Source organism: Chionomys nivalis, chromosome 2, assembly GCF_950005125.1.
Source record: "Chionomys nivalis chromosome 2, mChiNiv1.1, whole genome shotgun sequence".
In the NCBI taxonomy this organism is placed as follows: Eukaryota; Metazoa; Chordata; class Mammalia; order Rodentia; family Cricetidae; genus Chionomys; species Chionomys nivalis.
The window spans coordinates 32,427,703-32,449,973 of record NC_080087.1 but is presented as its reverse complement, the minus strand read 5'-3'; the positions used below and the strand labels follow the sequence as shown (position 1 = coordinate 32,449,973).

Genomic DNA, 22,271 nt, shown 5'->3' with positions numbered 1-22,271 from the left:
GTGTGTGTAAGAGCTAATGTCATAAGTGGAAAGGGGCTAATAAGCCATATGCATAAGAAATACTATTCCTACCAAAAAGATACTGCTTTCTGACGGCACAGACCTTAAACGGCAATGGCATGTCTCTGGCTGATAACAGCTGAAAGTGCCTTCAATTACTAGCAAGTAAAAGGAGCAGTCTTTGAGGGCTAGGGCGTCTTTATTCTGTAGACTCCTGTGAGCCCTGGTGAGTGTGCGCCTTCTAGGTGAGGCTGATGCGGTGTTAGGGTGATGCTGGGGATGCCAGCGCAGAGTGGAGAGCAGCAGCCTAAAGCCACAGGCTCCACTTCCGGGCTGCATACCAGCACAGGCTGGGACTTGGGGGCTAGAACTCTATCCTCTCTGAGCCTCCTCAGTTTCCTTATCTGGAAAATGGCTACAACATTTACTTCATATACTTCTCATGGGTGCCCAGATCAAAAGAAATAACAATGTAAACAATGGTATATCATAAGCATGAAAAATAAAGGAATATTTTATACAGATTGAAAAAAATCAAAGCATCATCTATGTAACACATTTTTGACAATACGTACCTTTTGAGAAGCTGAAGGCTTTTCTGTCTTAGTTTTCTCCTTGGGAGTTAAAGGAGGAGATCGCTCCTTTACCTCTGGAGGTGATTCTCGATACAGTGCTGGAATTAAAACAGGAAGTCATAGATATGATCCAGGAGCACTGTTCCACCAGAGAACAAACTATGAAGGAGGGCAGGTATTTAAGTGTAAAGAAACTGATATTCAACGCTCGGTTGTAGCAGCAGGTGATGAGGGATATGCTCGCTAAGGTAGTCTGTAGTCTGACCCATTAGTTACAGGTAAACAAGCTTTAATCATGAAGATCTAGAATGCAGATGGCATCAATTCAATTGCTATGTAGTCACATAGATGCTTATTTCATTTTTTCTCAACACACAGTTACCAGGAACCTGCTGTATGCAAGGTTACTGCTAGGCTGTCACACAGTCTCTGCTCTCCAGGAGCTCCTGTCTGCCTAGAGGCAGCCATGCCCACAAATGCAGCATCATTGGAAAGGCAGCTAACATCAAAGCCAAAGTGATATGGGGGATGGAGAATCCTGAACAGAGGAAGTGGAAGGGGTGTCAAGCTCTGAAGAGCAGGCAGAACTGTGCCCTGAAGGATAATTGGGAAACAAAGAATGCATAACACAGATTTAGGATAATACTTAAGATTTAAATTTAAAACCCCTTTAATCTAAGATCATAATCTACATAGTCTATTGAGTCTACATGAAGTATATGTATGTAAAAAATCATATGGGAATCTTAAAGTACTAAAGTGAAAATCTATTTTAATTAAGAGTAAATCAAAATCGAGAAATTCCAAAGATATATTTAATTGAACTTGCACAATTAAGATTATGAGTTTTTAGCTGAATGTGAGTATGGGTTGGGGTTAGCCCTAGGTTTTTTATATCTTGAGAAAAGAGTGTCAGATGTGACCAGGAGGAACTGACGGTGTTGTCTTTTCAGTGGCTCAGACAGAGTCAGACTCTTTCACAATGGAATGCTATCTCCTCTTATGGTGCTGGTCTCCTAAACGCCCCTGTTCTCAGCTGAACAGTAGGTAGAGATTCTGTTCATATATAAACACACATTCGCTTTGCAGAATGTGGCTTCAGCTACAGATCAAAGACGATCCCTCCCACTAGTTTTAGGATGGGATATGTTGCTGAGAGTAATTTTCCCTGCTAATGCTAAAATCGGCAGTTGAGTTTTTGGTAAACTTAGGAAAGAAATAGGATAGAAGGGAAAAAGAACCTGCGGAAGGGTGAGATTGAGTTCTTATATTCTCAAGTATTCTGATTGCTCCCTACTCTCACCTACACAAGGCTCTCACCAGAAACAGCAACTAAAGGAAGTATTAATCATTCTAAAGCACAGCAAGAAATGCCGACAGCTGCAGGATGGTCCTGAGTGAGGGCGAGACATCAATTCTGCACAGAGCCGTCAGCCGTCATTGGAGGTGCTCACTACATAAGGAAAGTAAGCTTTGTTAGATTTGAACTCCCTGCAGATCATCTATCTGTAGCTTGTCAAGAGAGGCGAGCCTAAGGGTTTATTTCTGCAGAACATGCTATGGGAGACACATGATCTCTTTATACTGCCAAGTAAAAACAGTATCTGCAGATGTTTTCACTGGTATCTGACAGGAACAGGCTGATTCCTGTTAAAGTCACAGACATACTACCATGCTTCACGACAGCTCTGCCACGGCCACTAAACTTAGTTGTGACCCTGTTCCAGAGCTGGCCCAGGAAAGAGCTGGGGGAGTGGGGATGTTTATGGCAGCCAGGAATTCAGAAGTGTGGGGCATGTGGGAGAGGACTTTAACACCCTCTTAACTCCATCTCTTTGCCCGACAACAGTTTCCTTCCATTATCCCTTAAGCTTTCTCCACTCTGCATTATCTTTAAGCTATGCACTGTGCCTCCAGGAGACCTTACAAGCTGTCAGTCATTCCTTACAGGGGGACAGTAAAAGAAGTCCCTTCATCTAGCACAGTAATTTAGTACAACACTCTTCTTCCTCCTTTCAGTTTTAAGACTCTCCTTTTGCTCTCACAATCGGAACGTGAAGGGGATTAGTATTAGTACTTCTGTTCACTCCTTGAAGGGAATTAGTACTTCTGTTCACTCCTTGAAGGGGATTAGTATTAGTACTTCTGTTCACTCCTTGAAGGGAATTAGTACTTCTGTTCACTCCTTGAAGGGAATTAGTATTAGTACTTCTGTTCACTCCTTGAAGGGGAATTAGTATTAGTACTTCTGTTCACTCCTTGAAGGGAATTAGTATTAGTACTTCTGTTCACTCCTAGTTTGGTTTCAACGGGTTTCAAAGATTAGCATAAAAATAGACTATTAGGAATAATTCTTTGTAGAAACAAAAGAGAATAAGTACTCATAACGGTGTTGCCTATTTCACTTTAAGTCAGAACTGTATGAGTGTCTGTGTAGGAGAACTTAGCAGATGGAGCTCAATGTCTTCATGAGATCCACAGGTCTCCATCAACTGCTGGGCATGGGCTCCAAGGTGGCTTTCCTGACTAGAGTGCCGGGCTTTCCCTAGCATGCCACCAGGCCAGCTGCTGTTAGAGCATTCTTCTGAAGAAGTCTGCTGCCTGCTCCTCTCGTGATAGTTCACCTCACTTTCAGGCTTTCTGTGGCGGCTCCATTTTCACCTTGCAAAGCCTCACAGCAAAACTCCAGATCTTAGAAGGCCTCATCAGGACTCCTCCTGTTCACTCTTCTTTTCACTAAAGCTGCTCAGTGAGCATGCGAATGAGCCAGCCCCTCACTCATGGTTCAGAAGGCCAGAGCTGAGGGATACAAACAGGAAGAGCGAGAGCTGAGGGATTTGAGATTCTTCAGATGCTAGTCAACTGAGGAGTCACTGTGGCGAGCGGGGAGCTGATAGAACTGTGTGTAGCAGCTGGCAGGGCAGAAGGAGCTGCAGGAAGTAGTTGCAGGAGGGTCCCCAGGGATCACCTCCCATCTCACAGCTTGGGAGCTCTCTGGCACCCTAGTGCCTCCTCTTTCCAGCTTTTCCATTGCAAGAATGAAAAATGTTTCCTACTGGTAAACTCATGCAATGGTTATGTAGATAGTACACGAAAGGGTAGAAAACGATTAAATCTTGGGCACAATTTTACCATCTTAGGGTAGCAGGAAGGGAGCATGCACTTACTTTCACTAGCCACATGATTAGCTGGAAAAAACCCTTCCTGCCCCTTTCCTAAGCTGCCGTACCACCAGTCTTCATTATCTTTGAAAAACACTCGGATAATGTCTCCGCGATGGATGGTTAGTTCATCTGATCGGCTCGCTGTGTAGTCATAAAGAGCCACGACCTGAGAGAGAGATAAGACCACCACAGCTTTATCACAACTGTGCCACAGAAAAAGCCCCAACACTCACTTCCTCTTGCAGAAGAGCAGCTGAAACCAAAGCAGGACTTTGGTAAACCTGAGGCTGTCTCAAGGGTTGCTAATAGGATCAGGGGTGGTGGGAACACAGCAGGAGAAGCAAGATAAAAGACTGTGGGATTGAGAAATGGTTAAGAGTATTCAACATACAAAGATTAGTTTCAAAATACCAGATGTTGAAGTTTTAAAGTAAATTACTTTGAAGAAAAAAAAAAAAACAGCCCATCACACACCATTCCATTTCTTAGAAGTGCTTTCTGGTATACCTTGAGGTCCCATTCTCTGCTCTAAGCAGATGCCTCTGAAAGAAAAAAACTTCAGGTTATCAGCTTTACAAAAAAGGAAAAGCTCAATGGAAGAACTTGATTATATAATTCTATTATCATTATTGGCTTTACTGCTGAAGTCTCTTTTTGAGAAAAACTTTTCTTGAAAAAACAGTTTTTGATAGTTTTATAACAGCACCTACACCTTCTGACTTTCCTTTAAAAGCTAATCTTCGCTAGACACCAACTAAGAGGAAAGGCCTTTCTATGATATTCTTCTTGTTTTATAACAATATACATCCTATTTGACTTGTTTTTCTTAAAAAAAAAAAAAAAAACTACATGCAAGTCAAAAATGATGCTGCAGAGTGTTTAAAAGTCCTTTCTAGCATTTGGAAAGAGAGCTCAGTCCATCTCAGATCTGTTGCGCTATGTGAAGTGGGCATTATAATATGTATACACATGAATATGTTTATTCTACTGTTTATTCACTAGACAGGGCTTCAAACTGTGAAATGGCCTCTGAAACTACGTCAATCCTACTGTGGCTGGTGCTGCAGCCACAGTGATAAACCAGCAGCAGGGTCATTTCTAGAGGAGTTACCTCATGTAGGCTTTGTGGGAGACCAAAGGACAATTAGGAATTAGATGGGCAAAGTGTGTAGGTGTGCACCTCAGGCCCATTCCATAGCATGTTTGAGTTCAGTTAAGAGGAACCCCCAACTGGTTCAATATGGTGAAGCCCTGCATTATGAATGGTAGTCAAAGGCAGGGGAAGCTAACACTTGGGTAGTTAGCAGGGTCTGATGACACAGTCAAGGGAGTACTGTGGCTGCATGAGGCTAGCAGGCTTATTTGTACAGTTCTAGTTCTTCTGAAGGACAGCAGGAGGATCAGCTTGGATAAACGTATCATGTAGAAAGCCGCCACATCAGGTTTACGTCATCATGTGGACCAATCCTAATTTAGTTCATAAAAGTGATATATTAATGCTTTCACTACATTTTCCACAAGGGTCTGTTGAGGAAAGAAGCTCTTGAGAGAGGTTCCACAAGACCTAGCATGAGATTGCCCACTATACCCCTATGGTAGTGCCCATCCATTACTGGATGCTTTCTTAGGCTCCAAATGCAGCACACAGACTACACGCTACTAGTTGCTATTACCTGTGAACTTGCCACACACATTTTGTTATGGATCACACTGCACTCTTCAAAATGAAACCTTAAAACCCTAGCCCCTAATATGAATATATCTGGAGAGACAGCCTTTAAGGAGACAATTAAAGTTAAGTGATGTCACAAGTCATCCTGACCAATAGGATCACTATTTTTGGAAGAGGAAGAGATGCCAGAAGCACACAGGCACACAGAGAAAAGGACTATGTGAGCACACAGTGTAAAGGTGACCTCCTGCCAGGAAAAAAAGGCCCCAGGAGAAACCTACACAGCTAAAAATATCTTGGTCTTGGCCTACTAACCTCTGGAACTGTGAGAAAGTAAATTCCTACTGTTTAAGCCACCAAGTTTGTGTATTCTGGTAGCAGCTCTAGCAGACTGGCGTAGTTCCACAACTTGATGGCTTCAGATAAAACCTCATGTGGGAAGCACACATGAGGAATGCCTCCCATGCATCTACTTCCAGCCCTGGTGAGCCTAAGTTCCATCTTTACACTGTCTCTTGAGTGCTACCTCTAAGGCAGAGGCAATGCCTTCCTCATCAAACGTTACAACCATCCTTGTTGATGGAGGATGATGGCTGATGAAGCTTTAGCCTCTAAATCAGTGCTTCTCAACCTGTGGACCAGGACCCATTTGAAGGTCAAAGTGCCCTTTCATGGAGGTCACCTAAGACTACCTGAAAACACAGATATTTATAATATGATTTATAACAGTGGCAAATTACAGTTTTGAAATGGCAATGAAAATAACTTTATAGTTGGGGGTCACCACAACATGAGGAACTGTATTAAAGAACTGCAGCATTAGAGAAGTTGGAAATGCAGTTCTGAAGCAATGGAACAGTCTTTGGAGTGTGGCATCATGACATTGCTATTGACATCTGGCACAGCTGTCTATGTGTCTAACAATAAGGACTAGTGTGCCCGTCATGCCAACAGTCTACATTCTGGCAGTGGAGTCTGATCTTTGGCTATGCCTCTTCTCTTCTATGGAAAGTTCATGACAGAAACTATGTGGCTCAGGCGAAGCTGGTGGTATGGTATTCAAGTATGTGTTCCTATCCAAAACGCTATTACCTTCTCATATGAAAACACATACTCTCTTCTGATAATCAGAGTTTAATGGTGATCTTCTTTGGTTGAATTTGGCAGCAAATTCTGAATAAGTACTGACCTTTCTATCTACAAGATTTTACTGAGTGTTTAAGCAAAACTTAAAAAAAAAAAAAAAAAAGTCGGCAGGCAAAAACCCAGCAAGAGGGCAAGCGCTTTGTCTCCAATGAACAGTATCTGGATCAGCCTCTTGTTCCAGCAGCCTCCCTATCAACAGTCTGTTCGGAAGATTCTCAGTGCGTGTCTTCTGTCACTTACTATTTGGCACCCTACAATGGTCTGCATGTATGTAGGACAGAATTCTTTTCTGCAATATAATTCAATTCTTGAGATAAAAGAGTAGTTATGAAATTTTTCTATAACAGATGTTAAAAGATAAGTGCTAGTGTATACATCTTATTACATGTTGACAATAAAAGGTCTGTGAAATGAAATGTTTTATAAAATCCACTTTGTTTGGGCCCCTCAATCCTTAATTTTCTTCCATGGACAATCAGGGCCTTCTGTGGCCTGGGCTGAATTCCAGGACACGGGCTCGTTTTTATGTTTGGAGGCAGTGACAAATGGACTTTTTAATTTATTTCAGATGAATGTTTTATGAGAACTTGTTGCAATATGTATAAAAGGGAAATCTCTAAAAAAAAATCTCTAAAAAAATATAGCTGGTCTTTGACTTTTGAAACTGTTAGCTCTAAGAACAGACCTCTAAGTTTAAGAATCATAATTGGCAGATGCATCTAATATACCTAATCATAGCTTATCATGGCATGCCTTAAATGTACTTTAATAATTTATATTAAGTCTACACTTGAAAAAAAATCATCTAACAGTAATCTATTTACAGAAGGGTTGAATATTGCATACAATTAACTCAACATTATACTGGAAAACAGCATACTATTCCTGTGCCACTCTGAGTGAGGATCATGATTATTCAAAACAGAATCTCTCAAAGCCAAGGAGACTGCAAAAAAAATATTTACTTTGTTTCTATTTGCTTGTTTTTTGAGACCAGGTCTTTCTGTGTTACCCAGGCTGGCTTCAAATTTTTTGACTCAAGTGATCTTCCTGCCTCAGCCTCCGTGATGGTGAAACGATAGGTACAAACAACCACACTGAGTTAGGCTGGTCATTTGTTGTTGTTCTGTCTGACTCTCCTCTTTCCTTCTTTCCTCTTCCTTCTTTTTTTGGGGGGCGGGGAGGAGGAGTGGGTATTGGCAGTCAAACACAGGGCCTTACATAGGATTGGCAGGTGCTCTGCACTGAGCTATATCTCTAGTCAGGGTTCCTTTTGAGATAGGGTTTTATACACTGTATCCCATGTTGGCCTTGAACTCATGATCCTGCTGCTTCAGCCCACCCCCCACCCCCAAAATCCTGGATTATAGGTGCACTACCCAAATGGGGCATAAACTTTGGTTATGGATGCATAAATTTTTTAGTCTTAATGGAACTACCTACTGGACACTATTTTGTATTTTTAAAAAATTAGCCTGGTTATTATAAGATGCTAGGTGGAGTTTTCTTTGTAATATCTTTCAAGAAATTAAACATTTTAACTATCTCTGAAGGATTCTCAATTACCCTTGTAGGAACATTGAACAGTCAAGTTCAGCAGTCTGGCTGTTCCTTGTACTTTTATCTAGCATGAAATCCAATAGTCAATATTCATAATGCCCTCAGGCAGTTTACCAAGCCAAGTATGTTGAATAAACTCATACACTCAAGCAAGCAGGGCTTCAGCTGGCTTCATCCTCACTGGAGAACTTTGCTCTGCCAGCCTAAAACAAGTGCGACACCGGGACTCTACTACCTTCTCTGTGCTTTCTCCTTAGTTTACTTGGTCTCACACTTTCGTCTTCAGAACTGTGAAACAATGCGTTTTGCTTGTTTTAGTTACCAACTCTGCAGGAGTTTGCTACAACTCCTCCATGGAACTACAAAATGTGCATTTTGCTTTGCAAATGAGTTGGTTTTTCCTGTATTCCTTTAATGTGAGTTGGACCTTGCTGTGCCATGCAGTGACCTAAGGTCATCTTGACCCTTCCCAGGAGAACTTTTAAGTTTTGTCAGAATAATTTAAGAGACAACTTTAGGCCTAAATTGGTTTCACTGCCACGATGCAACATTGCTAATAATTCCACTCATGTCTTTCTACTCTTGCTACCAGAACATGCAAATTTTCCCAATTGGCAGATGGACATTCATCCAAACAATTAAGGGCATGTATAATGCTTACTGGTAAGTTTCTACCAATTAATTAATATAAGATAAAATTTAAAGAGCTGTTTAGCATTTATCTTAAAATTAATAAACTTTGAGGATGTTATTTCTAATACTAATTAAGAAATATTGCTTTTACTATTAAAGCAGAAATAAGATAAAATATCGTGAAAGGAAATTTAATGATAAATCCCGAATTGTGTAGAAACTCATCATTAAATGTTATATGACCCCTTTCCACATAGTGACACTGGATTCTATTTTACTTCATAAGAAGAATGAAGAAAAGCACACCCTATTCCTAGCATAGTATGGCAAATCATCTTCTAATTATTTATGGGAATGGGAATACAATATGAGAGAACCTGATGAGTATTTGTACAAAGTAATCAAGAAGCTGTACTTTTAACTAATCTTTTCTGGATAAAAACAGATAAGGAATCAGAGATAAAGAAAGCAAATAATTTCACAAAACATATCGTCTTGTACTAGACAAAAGCTTTGTTGCTGTCATGCTTTATAATGCTGGTATACGCAAAATCATAAATATTTTATCAAAGTATTTGAAAGCATTTGATTTATATTATGTTCAGATAAAACAACAACCATGAGTAAATCAAACGAATATCAAACTAAGAATCAAGAGAGTGAATTTCCAGTCTTTCTCTGTGTCCCAGGTAAAGTACAGTACAAAACACCAGATTTGTATGACTTTAAAATAAGAGGTTTGTGTAAGATGGTATCTGGTACACCTAACTTTCGATTTATTTTACTACATGTGTTCAAATATTATTTCAGATTTAATAATTCATTGATTTAAAAGTAATTTAAACTATGAATATACTGGATCATATATAAATTATAAAATCTTCTATCTGACTGACGCAATTCCATAGCAGAAAGGTCCTCAGTGATAATTAGTAACAGCTAGAAATGAAAATGGGAGTTCATAAATTTTACTTTAGGCTTCAAAAATAAGCACTTTATATGTGAAGGTTCATTTTTATATGCTGACTAGTGAGCTCCTATGAATTGCTGTGTCCCTCCATATGTTTTGAAAACTAATTACCAATCAGGATCTAGGGTCTATGGAAGCTAACTAGAGCACGGGGGCAAATACATCCTGAATTTGTGATACCACTGGAAGATGGATGAACCTTTAACAAGTGAAACATAGCAGAGTTTTTGCTCAAAACAAATTATGGGGTCCTGGTCTCTTTTTTCAACTTTTTGCTTATTGGCTACAATGAGCAGCTTCATTTTCAATACATACTTTCTCCATGTTGTACTCTCCTTCCACAGCCCCCAAAGCAACAAGGCCAAATATTAATAGACAAGTTCATGTACATGCATGTGAGTACCTAATGTGGAATGTTGACAGACAATTTCATGTATATGCATGTGAGTATCTGATGTGGAATATTGATAGACAAGTTCATGTACATGCCTGTGAGTACCTGATGTGGAATATTGATAGACAAGTTCATGTACATGCCTGTGAGTACCTGATGTGGAATATTGATAGACAAGTTCATGTATATGCATGTGAGTATCTGATGTGGAATATTAATAGATAAGCTCATGTACATGCCAAACCAAGCAAAACAACAACAAACCCACATTATTTGTAACTCTTTTTATACCCATCTAGTTGAAAAGGAACTTGATATAAAAGTAGTTATAAATACATACTGATAGGCTTACAACACATGAAAACATAATGAAAACAACAGCACAGATGATAAAGGTGGGGAAGAGTGACACTAAAACTCTTCCTAATCCAAATTAAATTATATTAAGATGTTAACTGAAATTCTAAAGGTAATTACTAAGAAAACAACTCAATAAAACTGCTAAAAAATAGAAAGGGAGAGCAAAAGAAAGATATGAATTTACCTTTCCCGAAATTAACAGTGGAAATATAACAGAATAACAACAAAAATACATAAGAACACTAAAAAGCTAAACAAAATTGTAGACTTATCCATACCTTATCAGTAATTGAGTTAAATGTAAATAGATTAAAATTTCAAAAAGAAAACTACAGGAGTGAATAAAAGTCATGAATCAACAATAAGCTGTATAAGAGGAGTACTTCAGATTTAAAAGACATCCATTAAATGAACTGGAGCATGATGTGGGAAGTTCGTCTGGATATGTGTTGCTTTTATTGGTTAATGAATAAAGCTGTTTCAGCCAGTGGCTTGGCAGAATAGAGCTAGGTGGGAAAAATTGAAGTGAATGCTGGGAAAAAAGGACGGAGTCGGTGAGAAGCCATGGAGCCACAGCAGAGACACGCTGGAACCTTGCCAGTAAGCCACAGCCACGTGGTGATACACAGGTTAATAGAAATGGTTAACCAAAAATAAAAGAGCTAGCTAGCAATATGCTTAAGTGATTGGCCAAGCAGTGATTTAAATAATAGAGTTTCTAAGTGATTATTTTGTGTCTGGGCAGCTGGGAATGGATGAACAGCCTCCCCAACAGGAGTAGCTGTCTTTGTATCAGGCAAAATGTTCTTCAAGACAAAACCTGTCACTATAGGCAAAGAATGATGTTTTATAATAAAATGCCAGTCAGTCAGGAAGATAAAAGTAAGCACAAGCATGGATTTACCATATACAGCCTCAGAACACTGAAGAGAAAACTGAATTAGAAAAATAAAATAGCTCTAGAATAGGCAATATGTGAGACCACAAATTAAACCTTTTTAAGGATATAAAATTTAAAAACTCAAATTCATAGAAAGCATATTCAACAACTATAACTAACTGAAATGGAAATCACTTACAAGGCGAAATTAGGAAAATTCACAAATATGTGGAAATTAAATAAAGTACTTTAAATAACCACTAGACCAAAAAAGAAAGCTCAAGGATAAATGGAAACAAATAAAAAATTAACAATAATAAGTGAAGATGCAGAAAAACTAAAACCTTTATTCATTTCTGGTAGGATTTAATAGTGATTAAAATATTTAGGAAATCATTTTGGAAGTTTCTCAAAATATTATATATAGATTTACCATATTATGATACAGTTATTCTCCTAAATAGGGAGGATACAAATACATGGGTTGTGTGTATGTATACATGCAAATTGGCATATTCTTGAACACATGTGTTTGTGTGTGAGCAGGCAAGTTTGTGTGCATATGGAGGCCAGAGGTTGATGCTAGGTGTCTTTACTGATGGCTCTTCAGCTAATAAACTGAATGCATTATGACACACTGTACAAGGTTGAACGTTGTGAAAACATTCAGTAAGCCTGATACAAGGGGCTACATAATACATGCACGCACGCACGCACACACACTCACACACACGCACACACACGTAATAAGAGGCTAAATTTTATGGAATGGGAACCAAATTAAAGTGTAGTTGTTATGAAAAATTATAGTTACAACTGGAACAATGGTTGTGGGAGGTGAGGGTGCTTAGGATAAGCATAACGACAGTACAGGTAAATGCACAAACACGAAGATTCAGTTTTCCATGTCAGAGAGCAGACTCTTGACTCTGGCCATGATAGCAAATGGTAAGAGGTTAGATTGTAGAACTACAATGGACAGAGAAAGCAACATATGTGGGGTACCTGCAACTAAAGGAGCCTAACAGTTACCAAGTGTTTACTTGTAGGAACCAATAGGCTGCTAGCAATGTCATAGAAAACTAGAGCAAAATGGGAAGGCCCTGGAGAAGACAGGACTATTGGGCAATACTTTTTTTTTTAGCTTTGTTTTGTTTGTAAGTTTTCAAATAGCAACACCCTAAATATTGATTATAAAGATTATTTTCTTGAATAGAATGGAAACAATAGTCACGATTAGAATAACAGCTGGAAAATGATTCACTTAGGTGTTAGATGTAAGTGTTTCAGTGAGCTTTCAAAATAGGTCTCAAGGAAGAGTGCAAGGAGGCCCAACCCCTCTCACTGGAGACACTCATAACTACCTTCTCATTCCTCCACTCCTGGCTTTCAAACAGCTGTCTGTGGCATGTGGGTGCAGAGCTGCAGGGCAGCAGGTGTCCCTAATTTCCTTTCTCAAGGTCACAGGTGACTCTGCCTATGCACTAGAAAAACCACAGCTTCTGGCCTGCATTCTTCCCACCAAACCCCAAGATCCCCTTCTCATATCCAGGTTACACTGACATATCTCTTTCAGCCCTCAGCTACTGAAAACCTCAAGGCTACTTTTCCTAGGAACTCACCTAGGTTATATCCACTACCTCAAACCATCTGCTTGAGACTTCTTCCTGGGCTGATAGAGTTCTTTACAAGACATGTTTTCGATAACGGCTCTCTCAGAAAGCATCTCTGGAAGGCACTTGTACTGGGCTATGTCCCAAATCAAGGTCTTCCCAGTCCCTCAGCAGTCTGCGGGCTTTGTCACACAGCTCTCTACCTACCTTATTAGTGTTACCCATTACAGTAATGTAACACAGGTTAGAAGGGCTAACAGACACCATATAGCAGATGTCTAAAAATAGCAACTGGGTTACAGGACTAACTGCCCTTATTACCTGAGCAACTCATGATTTCCACAAAATCTGCCTTGTGCTATGGAGTAACAGAAATTTAATGACTTATTAATGTGGATCAATAATACTTCTAGAGTTATTGTTATTGGTCCATCTTCCATAATGCATTAACACATTAAACTGAAGTGTTTCTAGATGATCTTAAAAGACTGTCTGCCTCCTTTGGCATATAATGATGTTAATGAGAATACCCTTGTCTACAGAATTATGATAGACAATGAAATCACTTATAAAAAACACTTTACACAGTATTTGGCATACAGAAAGTGCCCAATATGTTGGAGATAATTATTGCTATTTAACTTTTCAAAAACTCTTCAATTCATAGAGGAATATTGTTTCCAGTAAAACGTTTCTTTAGAACATTTAAAGTTATAAAGATGATGTTATATTCTAATACAGATGTTAACTCCAACTATAAATCTGAAAATAATCTTTTTATTAATTCCCATATTTGGTAAAATATGTTCTCAATTCCCAAAGTGCTCTGAGTGAAGCCTGCCTAGGCTGTACTAAGCTACCAGGAGTTTGTGAGGAGACGTTGGTAATCAGGAAGCTTTCCAACATCTAATGCAACCATAGAATAAGCGTTCTTCCTTTTACGAACTCATCATGGTCTTTACGCACCTAGCCAACCTGTGACTCAATGAAGTGGTTATGCCAAGGGTGTTGGTGTTAAGATACAGCAGTGCTGCCACCTCTGGCCGAGGCACAACTTGCTGTTGGCTGATGACATAACAAATAGCGCCCAGGAAGACGGAATCTGCTCTGTTTGTATTTGTCGAAGAAAGAAACTTATTATTTGAACATTAGTCACAGAAGACAATGGATGCCCAACTAAGCATTAAAAACAGTACCAGTTTGATAGTCTTTATTTATTTTATTTCAAGGCTGGGGATCAAACCCAGGGTCTTATAAATGCTAGGTTCTTATCACTAAAGCTGAGCCCTCTGTCTCTTGTTTGATACCCTTTAGTTAAATTTATCCTGAAATAAGAAATATTTCATGTTCACTGTTTTCTCTTCTGAATGAAAGTTTTCTTTAACAACACGGTTGACGCACGTTTGGTTTCTGTTGTAGAATATTTTGATACTTCTTTAAAGTGATCAAATTTAATTATTTTTTTACAAATGGTAAATTTTAAGTAATCACTAAATCCTGTTTTAAAAGATACACAATTACAACTTTGTTAAATATAAAATAAAACTGAAAATACAATTAAATAATAATTCTTAAGCAAAACACAGAAAAACAATGTTACCTAAAATTAAACCAGTAGCTGCCATTTAATTGTTTTGTATTTTCCTAATGTTTTGAACAGAAAATTCATAAAAGGACACTATAAAATATGACAATTCCAAAGAGACTGGAGAAAGCTATTACGTTGGTTTGAAAGAAAATGGCACTCATAGGGAGTGGCATTATAAGGAAGTGTGGCATTTTTGGAGTAGGTGTGGCTTTGGTAGAGGAAGTATGTCACTGTGAGGTAGGCCTTTAGATCGCCTTTTTGATCAAGTTATGCTCCTGACAGTTGCCTCCTGCTGCCTGTTGATCAAGATGTAGAACTCTCGGCTCCTTTCTCCAGAACCAAGTCTGCCTGTGTGCTAACCAGAGTAACAATTATGAACGAAATTTCTGCTTCAAGAGCTGATTAATGGGCCATCCTAGTAGAAGCACGGAAGAGAGTGGTGCTGAGGGTGATTAGAACTCTGGGGGCCTGGGATCCACACGTTTCAGAGAAGAACTATGTTGCCTAGAGATCATTGTTGTGATGTTTTGGCAAAGAATGTGGCTGCTTTTTGCCCTTGTCTGAAGAGTCTGCCTGAGGCTAATATGAAGAGATCTAGAATAATTTTATTGGCAGAGGAAATCTCAAAAACAGCCTAGTAAAGTCTCTGTCATGTAGTTATTAGTGTTAACTCTAATGACGATTTATAACGAAAGGGAACAAATTGAGAAAGTAAAAATATAAAATGTACAATTTAGGAGAAAAGGAGCACCAGGAAGTGGAATGGAGCTAAATCCTGTGTTCAAAGAGATAAACAGATTAAGAAATGGAATAAAGGGTGACCTCAGGGCAAGATCCCACCCAATCAAGTTTCCAACTTGTGAAGAGGAATTAAAGAAAAACTTAGAGCCAGACGTGGTGGCGCACAACTTTAATCCCAGAATGGGGAAGGCAGAGGCTGGCAGATCCTTGAGTTTGAGGCCAGTCTAGTCTACAGATGGAGATTCAGGACAGCCAAGCTCATGCAGCGAAGGAAAGCACTGAAAACAGAAAGCTGGCGGAGGTGTAACTGAGTGGGGTGTAGGGAATGCTCCAGTCCCAGGAAGCAACACAACTTGGCAGCTTTGGCCCTGTGGTTCTGGCTTTAGAGTCAAGGGTAGATGAAAGGGATTATGGAATCTTTCTCTGTGACTAAGGAAAGCAGAGGTGTCTATCAGTCTATAAACTGTGTGCGCTTCCTCCTATGATCTTTGGTTACACTGCCACTTCGGTCTCGAGTGTCCTATTACTTTTTAAAGTTTGTCCCTCTTTTAAGATCCAGTTTAGTACAACCTTACCCTAACCTGCATTCCCAAGTAACTCTGGTCCTGGGAATCCTTACAGCATTCAGGCCTATTCTGTATTCCTGTACTTGTGTACACGCTGCCATGGTGACATGAAATCCCTTCCATAATTGCTCTGAGCCTGCTTGGTCATTTTATACTTCTTTTTTAAACTGTGTATAGGTCATCTTTCTTATGGATGCAAGAACTAGTTAAAGACACTTTTCCTAGTTTGTGAAGACATGGATTATATGTTTTGTTAGTTTTGTTTTGGTATTTCAATAATGTTTGCCATACTCTTTTCCCATGTATACTGTGTATCTGCTGGTACTTTAGAATTCAGTTCCTGTCACTGTTACTTTATAGTGCTCCAGAGATAGGACCATTTTAGAGTAAGTTTGATGGATTAAAAAAAATAGTAAAGCAAAAAGAGAATTAGAATGAAATCTACAAACAATGTCAGTGGAGTGGCAATGGGAGAAACAACACAAGCTTTATAATTTACAATGTTCCGAGGAGAAAGAATGTGCACGCACTTAATATACTGTTTATTATGAACAGTCATAAATGGTTTTAAAAGAGCAACTATTTTGCATTTGTTTTCAAGTTTCAGTAGAAATTTTAGAAGAACTGCTTTGAATTGCTACTTCATTGATAAATGAAAACAGGCTCTTTTATGGCAAGCTATAAAAGCTTATAGTTTACAGGTTCCCTCTCCACCCTGCAATTACCTACAGGAAGAGCTCAACCATAGGTTCTATTTTATGAGTTTTATAGGGGCATAGTCACCTCAGTTTACATGCTATGAATTCCTGGAAAATGCTATACATTGGAGAAGATAAAGTGTGCCCTTTGAATCAAGACATTTCATTTAAATCCATACTTTTATCTACAAGTATGATATTACAACAATACATTAAACATGAAATTGTCATACTGTACATAAGTATATGTATAAAAAGTATTTTATAAAATGTAGTAATAGAGAATGTAGGAATTCTGTCAGCATCAGGACTAAACAATGAAAACAATATAGCAATAATGATCCAAAATGCTGCAAAATAAGACCTATCATAAAATTTCAAAGAGACACAATAAAATTTACTTTGTATGACTCAATCAATAAATTTATGAACAAATTTAGTGTTGAGGCCAAGCAATACCATGGACACCTCAAATATTTAAAAAGTAACAAAACAAGTCTAAAACTTTAAGGTTTAATACTAGTAAGTTATGTGACAAAAATTCATCAGTTAACCTTTAAAAACTGTACTGTTAATCCAAAGAATGAATGTATGAACAACTATTGAGCCAACATTCAAATTTCAAGTCAATTTGGATATTTTAAATCCTAATGATGAAAGGGCTACTTTGACAAATAATAGGTATTTCACAACAGGCATAACCCTAATAAGAGACTGTACTTTGTCTGAACCTGTTGTAGCAGATGTACAAATATAAATTTCTTAGAAAATATAAACCGTAATCTTAAAACTACTTCAAATCCATCTATTAAAAGAAAATGTGTGCTCAGTAAGAGGATCACTGAACAAATAAGAGCAAAGCATATTAGTAATTATAAAGATGTGAAAGGTAGGATCTTTGCAAAAAATTCAAGTCATTAATCAGAATAGGCCATTTTGATATTGTTTGCATTTTGCTTTATTATTTTATTGAGGAGATTAAATAACAAAACTCAAATTACTAAGAAGCATGTGTACATTTGGCATGGCTTACTATGTTTTAATGTCTTCTGCAAGTATAATAACATGCCACAAAACATAAAATGACATGCTATGCATATGATAACATATTAAAAGGCAGGTATACTTTAACTGTGTTTCCAAGGAACATTTATTCATGTTGGTTGGGGCTTCTTTTTGATTTGCAAATAAGTCCTTCATTTAAAGCAAATAAAGGACTCATGCCTATGCTGACTTAACTATTAACTAACTTTTACACCTGCATTTCAGGGTTCAGACAAGGACCTCTGAAAAATTAGAGACTGATAATTTACCCTTACCTTGCCACAGGCCATCAGCAGGTGCACAGACCAGTCTTTAAAGGGCATAATCTAATTATTTTCATATAATCTTTCTATAATCATCTAATTTTCATATAATCGACTAATGTGCCTTGCTTGCATTTTTGTAGAGTGTTCAAGTGAATACTGTTCAGCAAAAAAGTCAACACGAAGAAAGTTCCAGTTTTAATCTTCAAATCAGAACTGGGATATTAGGTACATATAAAATAAAGCCTATAATGTACAAGCAGGCCTAACAGGTTAGCTATACAAAAGAGTAGTAGGCTAACATTCAATAACTTGCCTAAGACTCTGCCAGAAGGCAGAGATGATCAACTTCTATTATATTTTTAAAAGTTATATTACCAAATAAAAATATGATTGCACAAAGAATACCGAGAGTTAGTTTTAGATATGTATACTTAATTCATCTCTTTTTTTTTGTTTGTTTTTGGAAATGCACTCTTAGGTAGAGGCAAGACTAAGACCTCAGCATGTGCAGGGTTGGGAGTTCAGCTCAGTGGGAGAGCACCTGCCTAACATGCCAGGCCACAGACTCACTCTTCACTTCTAAAACAAGGAAAAGCAAAACACCAGCTCAGCATAGAAATCAAAAGGGAAGTGTGACTTATTTTGATGCAGGGCATCAATCCATTCAGGCACAGCCCTAACTTCCATTAAAGGTAGTGCAAAACCAGGGTGCTATGTATGTCAAAGACAACCCCCCCCCCCACGAACCCAACAACACTCATGTGCTCATGTAACAAATGAAAATAAAAAGTAAGTAAGTCAACTGAAAACAGGGCTAGGCAATGGAGAACAAAGGCACAGCGGTGGTTTTGTTTTCAGGCTAATCTATATTTACCTATGTGGCACAGCATTACAGTGTTAAGAAGCAAACTCGCCCCTATAACCATATATTTAACTGAAAACTCTTCAGAATTCCACCTGGGACTCTAAAGAAGCAGCACACCATTCCCTGGGACAGAGGCTGAGAAATAAGTTACTTCCTGGCTAGCATCAAAACTAGCATTTAGTACTCTACAAGGCATGGGCTGCTGGCTGGCGCACTAGGAGCAAGAGCAAAGAAAGAACAGGTAACAGGTAGGAATGAGGGGCACTGAGGTTTCCAGACAAGTCAAGGTGTCACTTAGCCATTTTCAAATCTTGGGTGATTCCCTTTCTATTTTGTTTTTGGGCAAAAAAGGGGCTTAATACTTGAGCTTTCCAGGCCAGGGAATACAAGGTTTGCATTTACAAATATCTCATGGTGATAATTTTTAAGGACTGATTGCCTTCTTTTTCCCATAAACATATTGGCCTCTTAAACAATTAAAGAGCTCAAGAACAAAAGTTATGTAGAACTATACTTCTGCAAAAGTCAGACTTAATCTGTCCTGAGAACCTCAGGGAATCAGATAATGAAGAGACTTGTGATTCTGTGGAGATGAGCCAAGACTGTCAGCAGGCTGAAGGACTGCAACGGCAGGCAAAACATTCTTCAGTTTGTAGCAAAGAAACACCAGAGTAGCTGGTCCTACCTCAGAACAACCTATAAAAAGAGAGCTGGAGGTTTGGGAAGTTCACACACACACACACACACACACACATGCACACACGCACACATGCACGTGTGTATATGGTATATATGCAAAAATGTGTTGACTATATGAGGTAAAATGGTATGAATACATTAGTAGCTACCATTCATGATCTAGCCATGGGAACAGAATTGTTAAGACAAGAGCCAAGTACTACATGCATAAGAACCAGCTCCGACCTCAGGGTTCTTCTGGGGTCATTACTGTATACCTGCCTTAAATACTAATAACATCCCTGCTCTTGATTCCATGTGGATTAGGCTCTAATACTTCAATTAATAACAGAAATTCATCTATAATCATCTCAGAAACTACATAGCAAGAAAACTTATGGGTTGTACTTTTTAGGGTTCTAGAATCTACATATGAACCAGAAATTTGACACAGGTGCCATAGGAATGCCTGTAAGATTAAATTTCAAAAGTATGAAAATAATCTAAAGACTGAGTACATTACTCAAATACATTAAAAATAACAAATTTCCTTAATTCAGCTTCTAATTTTATTTATTTATTTATTTACTTATTTACTTATTTACTTATTTACTTACTTACTTATTTATTTATTTATTTATTTATTTATTTATTTATTTATTTATTTATTTATTTATTTCGAGACAGGGTTTCTCTGTGGCTTTGGAGCCTGTCCTGGAACTAGCTCTGTAGACCAGGCTGGTCTCGAACTCACAGAGATCCGCCTGCCTCTGCCTCCCGAGTGCTGGGATTAAAGGTGTGTGCCACCATCGCCCGGCTTCAGCTTCTAATTTTAGTAATGAATCAAACTTACATAATGTTGTAGCTACTCTCTTAGTGTACTTACTAAGGAAAACTGGAACGACCCTACAGTTGAATATTTTTCATGGTTTTGTTAGTGACTAACATGACATACATATCATATACCTTAAATGATAAAACACATTAAACTAATCAAATATATAATAAAGACAATTTTCTAGGAAGGCAATTTTTAATCACAAGACAATATCCAGATGCAGTTCAATATTGTTTCTATTTCATTTAAAATGATGAGCTGTTTCTCACAACAGAAAATGGTGAGTGATTTGAAGAGCTTGGAAGACTTATCCAAACGATGAGGGGACTACGCTGAAGGGAGAGCAGATGTCTTCTAGATGACATCATCTTAGGAAAATTCCAACTGGAAACTAGTTACCTGGGCTTATTTCATACACGCATGTTCAGAGACTAAAAGAAAATACCATTCTATGTATGTTACTATAGTAAATAGTATAACTGTCTTTTGTTATCTAGACAACAGGTACAATGTCACTCCCATAATAATGCAGTAAAATAACTTTTAAGAGAAATTGAGCAATAGGGAATTCTTTTACTATAATAAAACATCCACTCTAAATAATACTACTCTAGAAAATAATTCATCTTAGAAGCAAGTACCATATTATATATTTACATTATTAAAAGTATAAATTATTTTAGGTTCAAATATGAACACATGGCTGTTAAGATTGCATGTTATTTTCCTATATTTTGGCAAAAAATAGGTTTTCTTTTATTGTCAACCTAAAATTAATTTCTTGTAGGGCTGTACCTTTGGGAAAGAGAAGGTGCACGAGTTTCCAGGGACGGTGTCATCAACCAGCACCATTCTGTAGTTTCTTATCGTCTCAACAAGGGGAGGGGAGAGGATGGATGGAGGGAGGGAGGGAGCGTCCCTTACCATTGGTGGTGCATCTACTTGTACTTGACGGATGCAAGGCCTTCTTTCTATGCTGATAAATGCTGCAGAAAGGAAGAAACCTTTGGTTATTTGGTTATTATGCTCATTACCTTGAAAACATCATAGAGTTCATAAGAAAGAAATGTTCCTCTCAGAAGGCAGGATTCGTCCAAACTGTCACAAATAACAGTTGGTGAGGTCAGCTAAGCCACTTTCCCCCCTCAGGTGGCATCTAGCAACTGTTGATGATGTATTCATATGCTGCTCTCAGCACAAAAGTTCTACCATTATCTGGTCTCGGCTGCAATTCTTCTGGGAAAGTTCTATTTCTGACTTGAGGTCATTAGATTTATAATGTAACACCATAAAAGCTGTGAAAGAATCACTGCTTCCTTATTTCCCCAAAAGAATAAATAAATCCATTTGAATTTCTCTTTGATATGACTTCCTACTGTGATATATTCTGTTATTTATTCAGTCACCATAGGCTGTCAGAAAGTTCTGCTTTCTCTCTCTTTACAATGGCAACAATAAGGGCTAATCTTGAGAAATACCCTTTTGTCACATGTGGACTTATCTTTTTGTTCCCATTGTCCTTTATTGCATTTCTTTGTCATAAGAATCCTGTAAAATACAAAACACCCTGCATCTGATCTGTAAGACACTAGTTCAAAGTCAGGCACAAGCTAAAAATGAACACAGATGTGGGTCTCACTTACTTTTTAGTGTCTGTCCAGTAGCAAACATGTGGGTTTGTAACAATATATTAGAATGGTTTGATCAAATAATGCTAATGGCTGTCACACAAATGCTGGAGGTGAGAACTACGAAGTCTACTATTAGCAATTCACAAAATTCCCAGGTTAAGCAAAATGTTAAGTTTCACTCTTTTGTAAATACTTATCTGATTTTTCTTAAAGTAAAATGAGTAAAGTGAGATCAAAACAAAACTATACCATCTTTAAAAATGAAACATAATACATTTAAGAATGCAGCTTTGCTTCATCTGAGCACGGTGGTGCGTGTCAGCACTGAGAAGCTGAGGATGCCTGTCACAGCCCTCTAGAGACAAGAAAACAAGAAATTTCATGCACCA

General features: G+C 38.2%; 1 protein-coding gene across 5 annotated transcripts in view; it reads right to left on the bottom strand.

Moving 5' to 3' along the window:
* The window catches only part of Ahi1 (Abelson helper integration site 1), a 142,765-nt gene that overhangs the window by 24,670 nt on the left and 95,824 nt on the right, over positions 1-22,271 (bottom strand). For all 5 annotated transcript variants that reach the window (XR_009055621.1, XM_057751696.1, XM_057751715.1 and 2 more), the window contains 3 exons: positions 21,176-21,237; positions 3,743-3,905; positions 576-673 (listed from right to left, as the gene is read on the bottom strand). Coding sequence is in view for 4 of the 5 variants with exons in the window: in XM_057751696.1 (XP_057607679.1) it covers positions 576-673; positions 3,743-3,905; positions 21,176-21,237 (323 nt within the window). In the remaining variant the exon portion in view is untranslated. The remainder of the gene's footprint in view (positions 1-575; positions 674-3,742; positions 3,906-21,175; positions 21,238-22,271) is intronic.